General features: G+C 42.5%; 1 protein-coding gene across 3 annotated transcripts in view; it reads left to right on the top strand.

Moving 5' to 3' along the window:
• The first annotated feature begins 796 nt into the window (after nucleotides 1-796).
• The window catches only part of MCM8 (minichromosome maintenance 8 homologous recombination repair factor), a 38,817-nt gene continuing 22,789 nt past the window's right edge, over nucleotides 797-16,824 (top strand). Inside the window, exons 1-13 of one of the 3 annotated variants that reach the window (XM_081906157.1) lie at nucleotides 797-942; nucleotides 2,470-2,630; nucleotides 3,308-3,382; nucleotides 3,958-4,040; nucleotides 5,558-5,707; nucleotides 7,253-7,356; nucleotides 7,690-7,888; nucleotides 8,451-8,536; nucleotides 9,693-9,844; nucleotides 11,425-11,623; nucleotides 14,931-14,961; nucleotides 15,982-16,122; nucleotides 16,381-16,522. In XM_081906157.1, coding sequence (XP_081762283.1) covers nucleotides 2,489-2,630; nucleotides 3,308-3,382; nucleotides 3,958-4,040; nucleotides 5,558-5,707; nucleotides 7,253-7,356; nucleotides 7,690-7,888; nucleotides 8,451-8,536; nucleotides 9,693-9,844; nucleotides 11,425-11,623; nucleotides 14,931-14,961; nucleotides 15,982-16,122; nucleotides 16,381-16,522 — 1,504 coding nt within the window. In that variant the 5' untranslated portion in view covers nucleotides 797-942; nucleotides 2,470-2,488. The remainder of the gene's footprint in view (nucleotides 943-2,469; nucleotides 2,631-3,307; nucleotides 3,383-3,957; nucleotides 4,041-5,557; nucleotides 5,708-7,252; nucleotides 7,357-7,689; nucleotides 7,889-8,450; nucleotides 8,537-9,692; nucleotides 9,845-11,424; nucleotides 11,624-14,930; nucleotides 14,962-15,981; nucleotides 16,123-16,380; nucleotides 16,523-16,824) is intronic. The other 2 variants (XM_081906160.1, XM_081906158.1) reach the window with 2 other exon arrangements.

Raw genomic sequence — 16,824 nt, 5'->3', positions numbered from 1 at the left:
TTGTAAAATCAAAGAATGTTAGAAGGATGCTGGAATGCAGCTATGTGGTTTCAGTAGTAATGCTATAAAGGATTAAGTAAAAGTGGATTGTTAACAGGTCAGAATGTAAAGCTATAATATATTAAGATAAATTATTAAGATAAAAACAAGGTGGAAAGGATTTGCTGAAATAACTAATGGAACTAGAATACAAAAAAGGGAGGTGCAAATGAAAATAAGACATGGAAAGTTGGATGTGTTTTCAACTGTTTTTATATTTTTCTTTTTTTGTACTATGTATTTTTTCTGTTTCTTCTTTCTCTTTTTTATTTCTGTAAACCTTTTTGAAACCCCAATAAATATTAATTTTAAAAAAAGGACTTAAGAAAAGTGCAGCAAGTCCCCCATCTCTTTGCTTTTGCAGTCCCCCCCCCCTCGCTCCATTTCCCAGGGAGGTGAGAAGGGGCGGCAAATGCTGCTGCCCAAACGCAGCTCGGCTCCGGCCCTGGCCCTCCCTCCGTCGTTTCCTATGGGGCAAAGGCGTCTGAACTCAGGCTGCGCTCTAGTCTACCGGCTGCCCCTGCGCGGGGAACCGGGAGCCGGGAGCCCAGCCTCTGCCTCTTTCCCCCTTCCCCACCAAGCAAAAGGGTTCTCTTCCCTTTGGGGGCGCAGGCGCAGTAGCCGTCTCCCTTTTGTTGACATCTTTAGGGAAAGGGAGGCGGTTCCCATAGCAACCGGGCAGCCGCCTTTCATGGGCTTTCTGAAAGCCCGGCGCGTTGGGTGACGTAGAAACCGGAGCGCGCACTTCTCTTTGGCCTCCTGACGGCCTGGCGACGAAGGTGACGCGTCAAGCGCGCGCCAAAATTCGAAAAGCGGAAGCTGCCTGAGGGAAGAGCGAGTGGAAAGGGGTTTGGTGAGCAGCTGCTGCTTTCAGCTCTGGGGTTGCCCCACACCAGGCGGCAGGTGGGTGTGGGCAGTGCCGGATTTATGTATAAGCTAACCAGGCTATAGCTCAGGGCACCACTCTTTTAGACCCCCAAAAAAATTCACTATTAATATACTTCTTAATTATATTTCAGTTTAACAATTACTTTGATAAAATACACATTTTGCTATGTGCAAATGGCTTTAGATACCTATTAGGTCCATAAATTACCATATAGACATCACTGGAGCAGCGACAAGACGGTAAAATCTCTATTTCTATATCAAAATAAACGTAAAGTGGTAGCAGCAGCAACAAAACACAAAGGGAAATAAGACAAGGAGAAAAACGGGGAACTCAGGAGGGGGAAAAAAACCCTTGCGGAGTGAGTAAACCCAAAGCAAAATAAAGAGTAAAAATAGCGGAGGGAGAACAACGCTACCACAAAAGTAAAGGGAAGATAGAAGAACAGAAGAAACATAGAGAGAGAGTGTAAAGAAATCACTCAGATTGCAATTAAACTAGTTGAAAAGCATACAATCTGAAACGGACTTTCTAGAATTATAATTACTTTGATAAAATGCATATTTTGTTATGTGCAAATGGCTTTAGATACCTACTGGGTCCATAAATTACCATATAACATATATTTAACACAAAAAACAGCGACAGTTTGTTCCTGACAAAGGACAGCTGGACATATAAAGGGCCCCATTACCTTCAGTAGCTTAGGGCCTCATCAAACCTAAATCCGGCCCTGGGTGATGCTGTTGGTAATGAAAATGAGGCATATCTCCCTGACATGCTAGATTTCTATGAGAAGAGATGATGGTGGTGGTTGTTATTGGTTAAAGGGGGTTGGACTAGATGACCCTAGAGGTCCCTTTCAACTCTAAGATTCTATGAACATGTAGTACCTGTACTGTAGTCTGAATGGGTGTAGGCCACATTATAGGCTGGCCATGCTTGAGAACTGCATAATGTCTAACTCTGGCTCTAATGAGAGCATTTGTGGTTCAGGGATGCGAGGTATCCTATCCAGTGTACAGTACTGCTGTTATCTGTGGAATGTTTTTTTAAATCCCTTTGGTGCTATGTATTTATTATTATTTTTAAACAAATGTATAAACTGCTTCACAGCTTAATGCCTTCAAAGTGATGCTCAGCACAGAAACAGGCTAAAATGCAGATTCTTTCAAACAATAATCATGTAAACAAACTCTTTAAAACAAATTTTTCCAGATATATAATTGTTCCATAGGTCGCACCTTCTTAAATGAAAATGTCTTCAATAGGTAATTAATGTGCCCTTGAATTTTGTAATTAATGTATGTTGATTCAAAAGAAAATTCCCTTATGTTCAATGGGACTTACTCTGACATTTGCATAGGATTGCAACCCAAGTGTCTTCTCTACTCACAGTGCATTGGATTTCTATGCTAGCTCACTCCAAGTGTATTACCTACAAGAAGTGGTCATTTCATATATGGATTACTTGCAAGGTGTAATGTTACTTGCCACACATGAATTGAAAGCAACGACCTTTGGTTTAACTCTGGTTTCAGGTCCCTTAAGAGTGCTGAGATGAGCAGTGAACTCAGAGGAAAAGGTTCTGGGCGAGGAAGAGGTGGCTTTCAGAGATGGCGAGGAAGAGGAGCATGGCAAGGGAGAGGAAAAGGACGTGGACAGAGAGGAGACGGGAAAAGTGCTGGAAAGTCAGAGTCTGGTATGTTAATTCCACAATGTGATTTGCGTTTGTATTATTATTTTTTAAAGGAAGGTGTTTGTTGTTGGAAGGATAGCATAAAGAAAACATGTCCTGTGATAACATAATGCAAGGCCTGGAGCTTGGGGTTGCCATATCGTGGTCTTAAGATGGAGGGAAGTTTTAAAATCTGAACCCCTTGCGAATGTTGCCTCTGTGTACTGTATGAGCAACTGTTATCTTTTAAAAAATAACTTTAGTTCTAAACTGTATTTTATCTATTGCTTTGAATTTATAAATTTATAGCCTGTCCTGCCTTCCTAAGGGGAACCCAGTGAGCCTTTAAACAATAAAACTGCATAAAACATTATGAAATATTACAGGCAGAGCCAGTTTCTTATTCCACAGGGTATGCTACGAAAGAAGGCATAAATGTCATATGTGGTAAATATGACCCTGTGGACAGAACAGGCACATTTGTTATGATTGTTCTTGCTTTGTGTATTTACCTTCTGCTATTTCATTTTTGTGGATCTTTTTATATTGCTATATATTTGAATATTTAATAAAAATGATATTATATGGAAATATATTGCAGACAACAGTTGAAAGCAGCATATGTAGGCAGATATATCTATGAAAAATTGAGAACTGAAAATTGACTAATATCACTAACTTTCTTGGGAAATGCTTTTCAGCTCTGCCTCAGTTCATTCAGATGACTCTGGATCAGATTCCTACTTATAGAGGCTGGAAACTATATTTCTCTGAAGGTAAGCTTTTTCTGTAGATATATACAGAACTGACTTGATGGCTTAAGAATAGAATAACATTTTGGCTTGTATTTAATTCTCCTCTTTAACTCAATGCCTGATGAAGCCAAATCCTTGATACTGTATGTTATAAAATACATACTTACGCAAAAAGGACAATTTGAAGTTAATGAGCTTACTTGTACATATTTGCTAGTAGTTTATCATCTTGTCACTTTGTATGTAAAGCACTGAATGTTTATGGTGCTATATAAATAAATGGTTTATGTGAGCTGTGTTCAGTAAGTCAATATGCAAACAACCCTTTTTTATATGGTGGTTCCAGTGTGACCAGATATTTTCCATTTCCCTCATGAATGCTACTCGCTCAACAGCTTCCTTGTCACTTAACCTAAGGCTATGTTTGTGTGCTATGAAGAAAATCCAGAAAGAATGAGCTGGTTTGTGCCCAGTTTTTTTAGGATGGCATTTGAGGAAATGTAATTTCTAATAGAGAAATTGTGTTTTTGAATTCTAAGCAAGATGTTTAAAAGCTGCAAAAATGTTAAATAACTAATGAAAATTGTCCAATTCAGCATATGATGACAACTCCCCTTTTGTTCAGAAGATTGAAGCATTTGAGAAATTTTTTGTGTCTCGAATAGAGCTTTATGATAAGGTAAGTCTTCATAATGTGATCTCTTTCTCATTCCTTATCTCTTATCCCCACCTTCCACTATTATAATCTGTAATAATAATGATAATTTATTTTTTATACCCGGCCCACCTGGCTGGGTTTCCCCAGCCACTCTGGGCGGCTCCCAATAGAATATTAAAACACAATAAATACATCAAACATTAAAAGCTTCCCTAAACAAGGCTGCCTTCAGATGTCTTCTAAAAGTCAGATAGTTTATTTTCCTGACATCTGAAGGGAGGATGTTCCACAGGGCGGGTGCCACTGCCAAGAAGGCCCTCTGCCTGGTTCCCTTTAACTTTGCTTCTTGCAGTGAGGGAACCACCAGAAGGCCCTTGGAGCTGGACCTCAGTGTCTGGTAGAACAATGGGGGTGGAGACTTCAGGTATACTGGGCCAAGGCCGTTCAGGGCTTTAAAGGTCAGCAGCAACACTTTGAATTGTTCTCGGAAACATACTGGGAGCCATTGTAGGTCTTTTAAGACCGGTGTTATGAGGTCTCGGAGGCCACTCCCAGTCACCAGTCTAGCTGCTCCATTCTGGATTAGTGGTAGTTTCCAGGTCGCCTTCAAAGGTAGCCCCACGTAGAGCGCATTGCAGTAGTCCAAGTTTGTAAATGATACCTAGTTTTGGATACCTTTCCCTTCTGAGGCTTCCATCACAACCACAAGTAGTAATATTTTCCATGGTGATGACTTTCCTACAAAGGCTTAACAAGTTCTGCAGTGGCCTTTAGAAGATATGTAAAACCCTGTACTGTCAGATGTGGAGGTTGTGGTCTGTTTGGATCCTTGCTGCTGACTGAGTCCTTACTAAGTTTTATAGTGTTCAACTGTATATTTTTAGGATGCATTTATGATTTGATTACAGTGGTGCCTCGCAAGACGAAATTAATCCGTTCCGTGAGGCTCTTCGTATAGCGGTTTTTTCGTCTTGCGAAGCAAGCCCATTGACAGCTTAGCGGATTAGCGCTACAGCTGTCAAGCGGCTTCCAGTGATCAGCTGTTAAGCGGCTTATCAGCGGAACAGCCGATAAGCGGCTTAGCGGCTTAAGGAAAGGGCGAAAAAAGCGAAAAAAACCCGCGGGGGGATGCAAGATTTTTTTTGTCTTGCGAAGCAACCCCATAGGGGAATTCGTTTTGCGAAGCGCCTCCAAAACGGAAAACCCTTTCGTCTAGCGGGTTTTTCGTCTTGCGAGGCGTTCGTCTTGCGGGGCACCACTGTATGTGTCTTGAAGGCCTTGGTGGGCATAAAGCAAGGCTTCTATTTATTATTAATATGTGTGCAATCAATTAGGAAACTTTATTAGCAGTCAATACAATTTCAGGACTGGAGGGAAGCTGAACAACTTCTTGTGAGCTTCCTTGTTCTGACAGGATCTTTATGTGCTAAACCTCTTGCTCTCACACACCTTGTATCCCGTGTTGGCAGCCTTTCTGAAAACAATTCAGACAAGCCTTTGAAAATACTGCGACAAATTCACACAGTTCTCTTCTATAGGATGAAATAGAAAGAAAAGGAAGTATTCTTGTGGATTATAAAGAGCTGGCACATGATAAAGAATTAATGGAATCAATGCCTGATATTGCTTCTGAATTAAGAGATATGCCACAAAAGATATTGGACTGCATGGGCCTAGCCATACATCAGGTAAATACATCTAGCACATGGTGAGCAGTAAAATTTTGAATGTTAAATCATTCACAGACTTGAATGCATATACTTTTTGGTGGGAGGAAGAGGCAAAAAGTGTCATTTAAGGTTCTTTTTTAACAAGTGTATGTGAAAGGAAGACAAACCCATACTTCTAGATTTCTCATAGAACTAGTCAGGGAACTTCCCTCTGCATCACTCTCTTATATTTTGATAACCAAATACTTTTCTCTGTGAGCCAGCAGAAAGAAACTTATTTTTTTGTGACTGCGCTGGAGTGTTTTCAAAGAAATAAACAGCTAACGAGTTTTTTATTTTCTAACTTGGCTGCTTGTTTGAAATGCAGAGCTTATGGAATCATAAGACACCTCAACTTTTGGTTTCAGGGGTCTGAAGTCTATTTTTATGTTATAACTTGGATTTTATGCATGTTTGACATAAAATGACTTAGGACCGCAATACAGTGGTACCTCTGGTTGTGAACGGGATCCGTTCCGAAGGCCCGCTTGCAACACAAAAAGGCCACAACCTGAAGCGCTGTATCTGCGCAGGTGCGTGGCGCGATTTAGCGCTTGTGCGCATGCGCGAGCGGCAAAACCCAGAAGTAACCCTTTCTGGTACTTCCGGGTCACCGCAGGGCGCAACCTGAAAAAACGTAGCATGAAGCAAACATAACATGAGGTATGACTGTACCTCAAGGACCACCTCTCTCCATATAAGCCGACCTGGACCCTTTGTTTATACAGTGGTACCTCAGGTTAAGTACTTAATTCGTTCCGGAGGTCCGTTCTTAACCTGAAACTGTTCTTAACCTGAAGCACCACTTTAGCTAATGGGGCCTCCCGCTGCTGCCGCGCCGCCGGAGCACGATTTCTGTTCTCATCCTGAAGCAAAGTTCTTAACCCGAGGTACTGTTTCTGGGTTAGCGGAGTCTGTAACCTGAAGCTTATGTAACCCGAGGTACCACTGTAATCTGAGCCCCTTCTTTGTGTGCCTCCTCCATGACAGGTCCGGAGGATGGCAACATGAGAATGGGCCTTTTCTGCAGGGGCTCTCTGTTTGTAGAATGCTCTCCCCAAGGAGGTTCAGCCGGTGCCTTCCTTATCTTTAGGTGCCAGGCAAGAATGTTCCCCATCAACCAAGCCTTTGGATGGTTAATATTCTACAGCCTTTTAAATGTGTTTGTGGCAGAGGGATTATTATTTTGTTGTTTCTTTTTCAGCTATTTCTGCTTTCATCTCGTGTTTTTATATTATGAATCACCCTGAGATCTTTGTAAATAAATATAATAAATAAGCAAGCAAGCCTCTTACTTGGATTAAACAAAACTGCTCTCAGAGCCAATATCGTGCCTAACAAAAGGATCAGAAAATTGTATTTAAGAAAGGGGTGTGTGTAAAATGATAATTAAGAATGCAGAGTTTTGATTCTTGAAACCTTTGTGATTTTTTTTGTACTGGTTGGAAAATGCTGTTCAGTGTTACCAGCATCTTTATATGATGGTCGAGGCTTCCTGAGTATTTTTTTTTTTTTATGTTATAGGTGCTAAGCAAAGATCTTGAAAAACATGCAGCACAACTTCAGGAACAAGAAGGACTGTCCATTGATGAAGAACCCATAATTAATGTCCCATATATTCACGCAAGGTAGCTATTGCTTTAAAAAGAACAAGTTTCCTTGAAAGGCTCAAACTCCACATGCCACGTTATTTGCGAAGCATTTCCCAGATATTGGGTAAATTAGTCTTAAATTCCATTAAAATCAATGGCACGAATTAGAATGAATAGCATGTTGATTCTAACCCGCCCCACTGCCAGACTGAGATTTTCAGTCTGATCCTATGCATGTTTTCTCTGAAGAAAATCCCTTTGTGTTATGTAGTAGTTAGTTCCAAGTAGGTGTGCATAGTAGCACTGTATATTTTAACATGATTAGTTTTCCCTGACAGTCATCTAATTTTCCATATTGTTTTATTTTAGAGTGTACAACTATGACCCGCTTACTCAGCTTAGGAATATTCGAGCCAATTGCTATGGGAAATTTGTGGCTTTGCGTGGGACTGTGGTGCGTGTCAGTAACATTAGGCCTATCTGCACCAAGATGGCATTTATATGCAGTGCCTGTGGAAATACTCAGAGTTTCCCTTTACCTGACAGCAAATATACTCTTCCTACAAAGGTAATGAACACTTTAAAACCATTTTTTTTAGTCACCGTTTATTATTAGACTGCTGGGACTTTAAAACATCAGGCAATAAAGGGAAATGGCTTAACATCGGAAAAAACTAGGCTGAATTGCTGAAAATAAACCTGTCACGTCTTCTGGTTTACTCCCAGTTTATATACGTGGTTCATAAATTAAGCTAAAGCATTATTTATCTTCAGAGCATTGTTTGCCAAAGAAGGATTTATGCAAGCTGAAGCCTCTGAGAATTAGCGTGGATGAGCTTTCTGCTCCTCCAAAACAAATGGGATAACGTCAAGTATTATAGTTTCCAGGGTGGCAGCCATGTTAAGTTTCTTGCAGCAAAAATGATGAATCTTGTGCCACCTTTAAGGTTAATAAAAATATTGTGGAATAATTTTTGTAGAGCAGATGAAGTGCAACTGATAAAGTGGACTCTGGTCCACCAAAGCTTATTCAATGATATTTTTTTTAGTCTTTAAAGTGCCACAAGATTTTTTAAGGACTTTATTTAATATAAACTTTTTTGTGCTTAACTTGGACATGCATTTTTTAGTGTCCTTTGCCTGAATGTCATGGGCGATCATTCACTCCTGACAGAAGTTCTCCTTATACAGTTACTGTGGACTGGCAGTCTATTAAGTAAGTATATTTCGGTTTTGCTTTGATATTTTTTTAAAAAGCTATGATATTTTGGATGTTTGTGTGTGCGTGCATATGATACAGATTGCAATTAAAGGTTTGCATGTATTTATTAAAAGTTGACATGTAAGAGGAAATGGCCATGTTCTTCTAAGGCAATCAAATAATTTCATTGTAATATGCCTCCTCTTCTTCTTTTTAAGTTGTGCTGAATAAAAAGCCATTCACAAATGAAGGCTGCAGTCCTAAAGCTGTTATTTGTTCAGCTGAGACACCCTAGGAAGCGCTGCTCTGCTGGGGGACAGGGAGGCCTGGCCCACTCTTATGCTAATAGAGGCCCTCAGATATGTCTGTGGAAGGCTTCCTGGGTATAGATGTCCTGCTGGTGGTGGGGATTGAAACTGAAAGTGTTTGAGCGAGGCTGGGGGATCCCAGGATCCACAGGCCCCCAAATGGGCATGGTTAATACCTTACCATTGCAAATTGGGATGTTAGTGATGACTATTGTGAATAGCCTAGTTTGTCCTTCGTCACTGATACTCATCCCCCATAACTGTTTAGCATATTTCCTTTGATTTAGACCAGGGGGTGTAAATTTTGTCTATCTATACTGTAATCTGTCAAGGCTCAGGAAATCCTCTCCCTCTCCCGGTGGCAGCCAAAAAAGCAGATAACACGAAGAGTCCTTACCACGGAATTTATTCAGTATTCATAGAGGGAGACAAAGGAATGTAGTCTTTATGCCATGATGGCATTGCTCCAAGTAAAGTCCCACCCCCACATCATCTTTATTCCTCGTCACCCCCGCGCCGATTAATCTGAGCTTTCTGTCTCTGAGTTCTCTCTTCTACTACCCATAATGCCTGCCTGGTTCGGGGGGGGGGGGGTCCAGGAATGCTTTCCGAGGGCATTGAGTTTGTCAGCTGTCTCTTCCCTACTTCTTCATCATCTTCCTGCTGTTCCTCTTCCAATATTTCACAGCTTCTCCCCTCTGCAGCCTCTGAACTATGCCCTTCTGCAAACCACTGTTCTAAATCTATACTGTCTTCCTGTTCTCGGGAAGGTTCAGGAGAACAGGGGACATCCCCCACCATTCATCTTCAGTCCAACCCCTGACAAATATCACGAATACAAAAGTATTATAACATAATTCTAGGATTCAAGAGCTCATGTCCGATGATCAGCGAGAAGCGGGAAGAATTCCTCGAACCATAGAATGTGAACTGGCACAGGATCTGGTAGACAGCTGCGTTCCGGGAGATGTGATTACCGTCACAGGCATTGTCAAAGTGTCAAACACTGAGGAAGGTACACTATAACTGGCCATAGTTTTGTATGTTGACATTTGTGCAAGTTTTCTCTGTTTTTGGCAGAGTGAGGGGAGGCGACCAAAGTAATCCAACTACCTGACAATGGTATCTACATGCATGAATATAATCTAATAAGAAATTATCTTAGGGAGAGCTGCGATAGTGTAGTGCAGTGGGTCTCAATTAGTGAGGACTCCTTATTTTTCAAAAGCCAAGCTACGGACCCCCTATATTTGAAAATTTTGATAGCTCTATGGTAGTTACCTCTGCAAAGTAATTTTTTGAACATAATGTGAGGTAGCCCCTAGGATTTTAGGTATACTAGAAAACAGATTAGGGCTGAGCAATAGATGGTTTTCAACATCGTGATATATCAGCACTTAAACATTGCAATACAGTGGCACCTCGGTTTAAGAACAGCCCTGTTTATAAACAATTCGGTTTACAAACTCCGCAAAACCGGAAGTAGTGTCCCAGTTTGCGAACTTTACCTCAGTCTAAGAATGGAATCTGAACAGAGGAAGGGCACCGGCGGTGGGAGGCCTCATTAGGGAAAGCGTTCTTTGGTTTAACAACGGATTTCCGGAACGGATTAAGTTTGTAAACCGAGGTACCACTGTAATCTGATATATCACGATGTCTGAAATTGGAGATCAGGCGTGGGGATGAGGGAAGGAGCAGCTGCGGAGATCAGATGGGTGAGAGGAGAAGAGGAAACAGAGTCACCTCCACTGCATGATTTTAGTGGGAGGGGAGGGGGCGATTGTGCATCAAGCCACTGTCTGTGGGGGCAGCCAGAGAAGATCCACATCCACCGTGGCCGCTACTGCTGTCCTGCTGTCCGAGAAAAGCTGCTCCGCGGTACCTTGAAGTGAGTTCAGTCAGCTGCCCTCACCTCCCTTAGTGTGAGGAAAGGCAGATTGGAACAGCAGCGTTATCGCTGAGATCATTGTGCAATATCAGCGGTGCCTTGAAATCGGCTGCTCTCATGCGAGGAGCGATATATTGCTGCATATTGCCAGGTCAAGATCGTTATCGTGGTGTGTTTTCAAAACTGATTTTGGTCAGTATATTGAAAGTGTTGGGACGCGGGTGGCGCTGTGGGTTAAACCACAGAGCCTAGGACTTGCCGATCAGAAGGTTGGCGGTTTGAATCCCCGCGACAGGGTGAGCTCCTGTTGCTCGGTCCCTGCTCCTGCCAACCTAGCAGTTCAAAAGCACGTCAAAATGCAAGTAGATAAATAGGTACCGCTCTGGCGGGAAGGTAAACGGCATTTCTGTGCCCTGCTCTGGTTCTCCAGAAGCGGCTTAGTCATGCTGGCCACATGACCCGGAAGCTGTACGCCGGCTCCCTCGGCCTGTAAAGCGAGATGAGCGCCGCAAGCCCAAAGTCGGCCACGGCTGGACCTAATGGTCAGGGGTCCCTTTACCTTTATTGAAAGTGTTATAGTTCTTGTATATATCTTGTATTCAGGAATTATCACCCTGTGTTTGAAACTAGTGTTTTTTGGGGGTTTTAAAACTGTAATATTCCCATATAGAGAGAATAATGTGATTGTTGCTGTGATATTTTAACAGGAGCATCCAGAAATAAAAATGATAAATGTGTCTTCCTGTTATACATCGAAGCAAACTCTATCAGCAACACTAAAGGACAGAAAGTCAAGGACTATGAACATGGAATAAACCACCAAGCCGGCATGGAGTTTTCACTTAAAGATCTTTATGCTGTCCGGGAAATACAAGCAGAAGAGAACCTGTTTAAGCTCATTGTCAAGTATGTCACTTCCTGCATGTCATTGTGAATATTAGACTTTGCATATTATCTTGTTTCAACAATCCAGACCCCTTAATTCATTTAATGTAAGGAAAGAAGGAAGTGTGTGTATGAATCTGCTTTTCTACAAAAGAATCTCCTTTTAAAATAATCCTTGAAGCACACAACTTGGTCTAAGATGGAACAACTTGTTCTGTTCTCTATTCTACTTATCTGGAACTAGATGACTGACTGCTAAGTTTAGGACATGAAGCAGATTGTACAGGATTTCTTTTGGGGGTGGCTATTAGAAGAGGAATCTTAAATGCTCATTCTACTCTCCTTGGAATCTAGGACATTGTACTGAACTATCTGGTGCTTTGGTAGGGGAGACACTGAGTGCAGATATTGTTTGTGTAACTAGTACACATTGATAAGTGTCCAATGTTAAAACTGTTCGGATATTAACTTATCTTGATCTCAGCAGAAGAGATATAGTGATTGAAATCAGTAGGTAGTATTCAATGACGTTTTAACCAGGGTAAAGGTAAAGGGGCTGCTGAACAATAGGTCCAGTCATGACCGACTCTGGGGTTGCGCACTCATCTCGTTCAAGGGGCTGGGAGCCGGCGCTTGTCCGAAGACAGCTTCTGGGTCACGTGGTCAGCGTGACTAAGCTGCAGCTAGTGAGCCAGCACCAGCGCAGCACACGGAAACACCGTTTACCTTCCTGCTGGAGAGCGGTCCCTATTTATCTACTTGCACTTTGGGGTGCTTTCGAACTGCTAGGTTGACAGGAGCTGGGACCAAACAACAGGAGAAGAAGAAGAGTTTGGATATCCCGCCTTTCACTCCCCTTCAGGAGTCTCAAAGCAGCTAACATTCTCCTTTCCCTTCCTCCCCCACAACAAACACTCTGTGAGGTAAGTGGGGCTGAGAGACTTCAAAAAAGTGTGACTAGCCCAAGGTCACCCAGCAGCTGCATGTGGAGGAGCGGAGACTCGAACCCGGTTCCCCAGATTACAAGACTACCGCTCTTAACCACTACACCACTTGGCTCTCACCCCGTTGCGGGGATTCGAACCGCTGACCTTACGATCAGCAAGTCCTAGGCACTGTGGTTTAACCCACAGCGCCACCCGCGTCCCACAGGGTAGACACATTTAAATTAATGAACATGTACATGTCTAAGTTAAGTCCACTAATTTCAAAAGGTCTGCTCTGAGTAAAAGTTAGTTAATTCCACCCAATGGGTCTTAAAGTGCTGAACTTTGGCAGGATCATTGTATTGTTAAGAACTTAGGTTTTGACGCTTGCGTAGGAGTGGTAGTTGTGAAACCTGGTAAGAAAACCCAAGCATCCTCTCTATTTCTGTAATTGCTATCAAGCTATTACCAGGGCAGTGGGCATTTCATAATTCTGTGTAAGGAAATTGATATGATCATTGAGATCTAAAAATCTCAACATTCTTTAAAAAATATCTTTTTTTGTTACCAGCTGTTATAGATGCAGGAAGAAATTTGAAAATGTGTAGGCAACTCTTGTTAATTAGAAGCCGGGTTAGGGTGGCGCTGTGGTCTAAACCATTGAGCCTCTTGGGCTTGCCAATCAGAAGGTCAGCGGTTCGAATCCCTGACATTGTGAGCTCCCGTTGCTCTGTCCCAGCTCTTGCCAACCTAGCAGTTTGAAAGCACGCCAGTGCAAGTAGATAAATAGGTGCCGCTGTGGCAGGAAGGTAAACTGCGTTTCCATGCGCTCTGGTTTCCGTCATGGTGTTTCATTGTGCCAGAAGCAGTTTAGTCCTGCTGGCCACGTGACCCAGAAAGCTGTCTGTGGAGAAACGCCTGCTCCATCGGCCTGAAAGCGAGATGAGCGCCACAACTCCATAGTCGCCTTTGACTGGACTTAACCGTCCCGGGGTCCTTTACCTTTTATCTCTACCTACCTTTTACAAATAAATGGGGTTGATTCATTACCTTGTTATTATAGACCTCTGGTAAGGGAACCTAATATGCAGGAACAGGAGAGTAAAAGCAAGTTAAGAAAAACCCCAGTTTGGTCCAAGGTGCAAAGGACATAGTTCTCATGAACATGGTGAGCAATGTGTTGGCGTGCCAGGCAGTGTCTCCTTGTTATTCAGGTGAACAGCAACTGTGGGCTGGTACATTGGCCAGTTTCCCTCTCCTTCAACATCAGCATGACATCACAATGGCCTGTGTCTCTCCTTCTGGTTGGACCCATCCGTGTGAGAACACAGTGGCCAGTCTGTGAAATAGGCAGCATGAGATCACAGTGGCCAGTTTTTCTCCCTCGGGTGGCTAGCATGGGCCACAGTGGGCAGCCCCTGTCCTTCAGGCAGGGAGCTTCATCTTGTGGGGAGAGGCATTCATTCATCTTCATTCCTCTTCCACTCAGGCAGGCAGTAGCATGTGGACAGAATATTTATTGCTCTTGCGGAAGCTGCCAATAGCTTCAGCACAATTTCTTTCTCATGTCAGCACAATCTCTTTCTCAGTGCGGTGGGCTTAGTTGGGAGCAGATGGTGGACCCTGTATGTTCTTCTCTTAGTGAGGTGGTCAGCAGAAGTATGAGTGTAGTGGTCATCTCCCCGAAATGGGCAGCAGCATGTGGACAGAGAAGCAGCAGTCAAAGCAAAGAGCTGGCAAGTAGGCAATCCATCTGTTACAGGCCTCTCTACTTACAGGAAGTGGACGCAGGTGGTGCTGTGGTCTAAACCACTGAGCCTCTCGTGCTTGCTGATCGTGAGGTTGGTAGTTCAAGTCCGTTCGAAGGGGTGAGCTCCCATTGCTCTGTCCCAGCTCCTGCCAACCTAGCAGTTCAAAAGCACACCAGTGCAAGTAGATAAATAGGTACCGCTGCCGCGGGAAGGTAAACAGTGTTCCATTGTGCCAGAAGCAGTTTAGTCATGCTGGCCACATGACCTGGAAAGCTGTCTGTGGACGATTGCCGGCTCCCTCGGCCTGAAAGCGAGATGAGCGCTGCAACCCCATAGTCGCCTTTGACTGGACTTAACTGTCCAGGGTTCCTTTACCTTTTAATTAGAAGTCAAAGGAGGGGTGTGTGTCTAGTAACTCAGTGCCCTACATAGCACCTTGTCCCTATCCATGACTGCTAGGAGCAGCATAAACCGTGAACTGTTCATGCAGATTTGCTTAAATAGCACCATGTATGTAGAATTCAGTTTATGCTATGAAATCTATATTCTTTTAGCAAAACACTTGGGGGGGTGTTTATTGACACAGAACATGCACTACCCTGGGTATTTGTTTTAAATTATGTGTTAATTTGGTTTTTCTCTTCCTTCTAGTTCTCTTTGTCCTACTATCTACGGTCATGAGGTAAGTGCATCCCAATGGAAAAATTCTGATGGCTGTTCTAAATGCTCACTGGAAAACATCCACCGTCCCCCCTGTAATCTAGTTTTTGTCAACTGGTTGGCAATCCAGAATGAGTAACTTGGAATATAAGATTGGGATGTTCTTTGTTCTTTTGTTTCCCTGCCCTTGTAGGATTCAGTCAGTTATGTTAGCATTACAAAAAAATAAATCCCATGTTTACTCATATGGCCTAGGCCTCTTCTGAAGCCCCCTGACAAATTGTACATTGGCTTCCTTTTCATTTTTAAAAATGTATGTTTTCACTTTTCAGTTGTTATGCTACGGTGGAAGTGTTTGTAGTTATTTTTATAGAATTTTCTTGTTTCTATTTTCAATAAATAGATTTCATGTGAGTTTAAAACAATGAGGCCATCAATCTTTTTATTGCCTTGTTTTTGATACACGCAGGTCCTGCTTTTTGAACACCATTTATTCCCAGGAAATCGTTTGTTAGGCGAGTTTTCACATAATGAGCTGACAATTTCCATTATTTCTAATGGTGACATTTCTAGTCTGTGTTTCTAGTCTAGTCTTCTTCCTTTCCTCCATAGTTTCTGCCCAGAACTGCTTAAGGCAACCAGCAAAAGACAAAGGAAGAACTGATTAGTCTGATTAGTCTCCTGTTCCCTGATTTGTTTGATTTCCTTCCCTCCCTCCCTGGTTTCTGCCCAAAATGTCTGCTGCCTACCAGCAAAACTCAAAACAGGTAAGGAAGTGGACAAACTCTGGCTGTTCAGATACCTGAATCAGCCGTTTGTGTAGCGAGGTTTGGGTATAATTCTTTGTGTCCAGATAAATTTTTGGATAATGAGCATTTTAAGAGCAGGACCTGCGTGTACTTAGTATTTTGCCATTGTGCCTGCATCTCTTCATGCTGGGATTCTCAAGGTATGAGGTATGAACAGACCACATGTGGACTATGTGCCGCTGCCTTGAGCTAATCCATTCCAATACTTTATGCACCATGCTTCCATTTAACAGATTGTGAAAGCTGGCTTAGTGTTGGCATTGTTTGGAGGCTGTCAAAAGTATATGGATGATAAAAATCGGATTCCTATTCGAGGAGACCCTCATCTTCTGGTGGTTGGAGATCCAGGACTGGGGAAGAGTCAGATGTTGCAAGTATATTCATTTATTAATAAATAAATAGTGTTTATTTGTTGTTGTTTTCTTGCCGACATCCAAACTGTTTTTTAAAAGTATACTTTAGCTCCAGCTATATCAATCTGAATGCAGGGAAAAGATGTATATTCTTCATTGGGGATGTTGTGTGCATAGTATAGTATAGTGTAGTATACTATGTAGTATACTACAGTAGTATAGTGTGCATAGTATAGTTTGCATAGCGTGCAAAACTAGTCTTTACCATTTGTTTCTTAGGCTGTATGCAATATTGCACCTCGTGGTGTGTATGTGTGTGGCAATGCGACGACTGCAGCTGGTCTGACTGTAACTCTGTCCAGAGACAGTTCTTCTGGAGATTTTTCCTTGGAAGCTGGTGCCCTTGTCCTTGGAGATCAAGGTACTATGGAAGTGATCCTCTCTGTACCTGGAAACTTTGAGCTAATGCATAATCCTTTCAGCTGGTATGGTACATTACCTTGTTAGTTCTAGAAATCTTATAAAAACTGTGGCTGTAGCCTTCAAAGCACTTTTTCACATTGACACAGAAGGCCATAACTAGTCCATTCCTCATTTGTGATCTTGTAGGAAGTTAGTTGCTTTCCCTACCTTTTCCATCTGGGTATTTGATACTCTACTGGAAGATGATCCAGCTCACAGGGCGGGCAGAATACTTACAGTACCATGGTGGTTGGCTGAATT

The sequence above is a fragment of the Podarcis melisellensis genome (assembly GCF_964234715.1).
Source record: "Podarcis melisellensis genome assembly, chromosome: 3".
NCBI lineage: Eukaryota > Metazoa > Chordata > Lepidosauria > Squamata > Lacertidae > Podarcis > Podarcis melisellensis.
The sequence above is the reverse complement of the archived record's forward strand: the minus strand, read 5'-3'. Positions and strand labels throughout refer to the sequence as shown.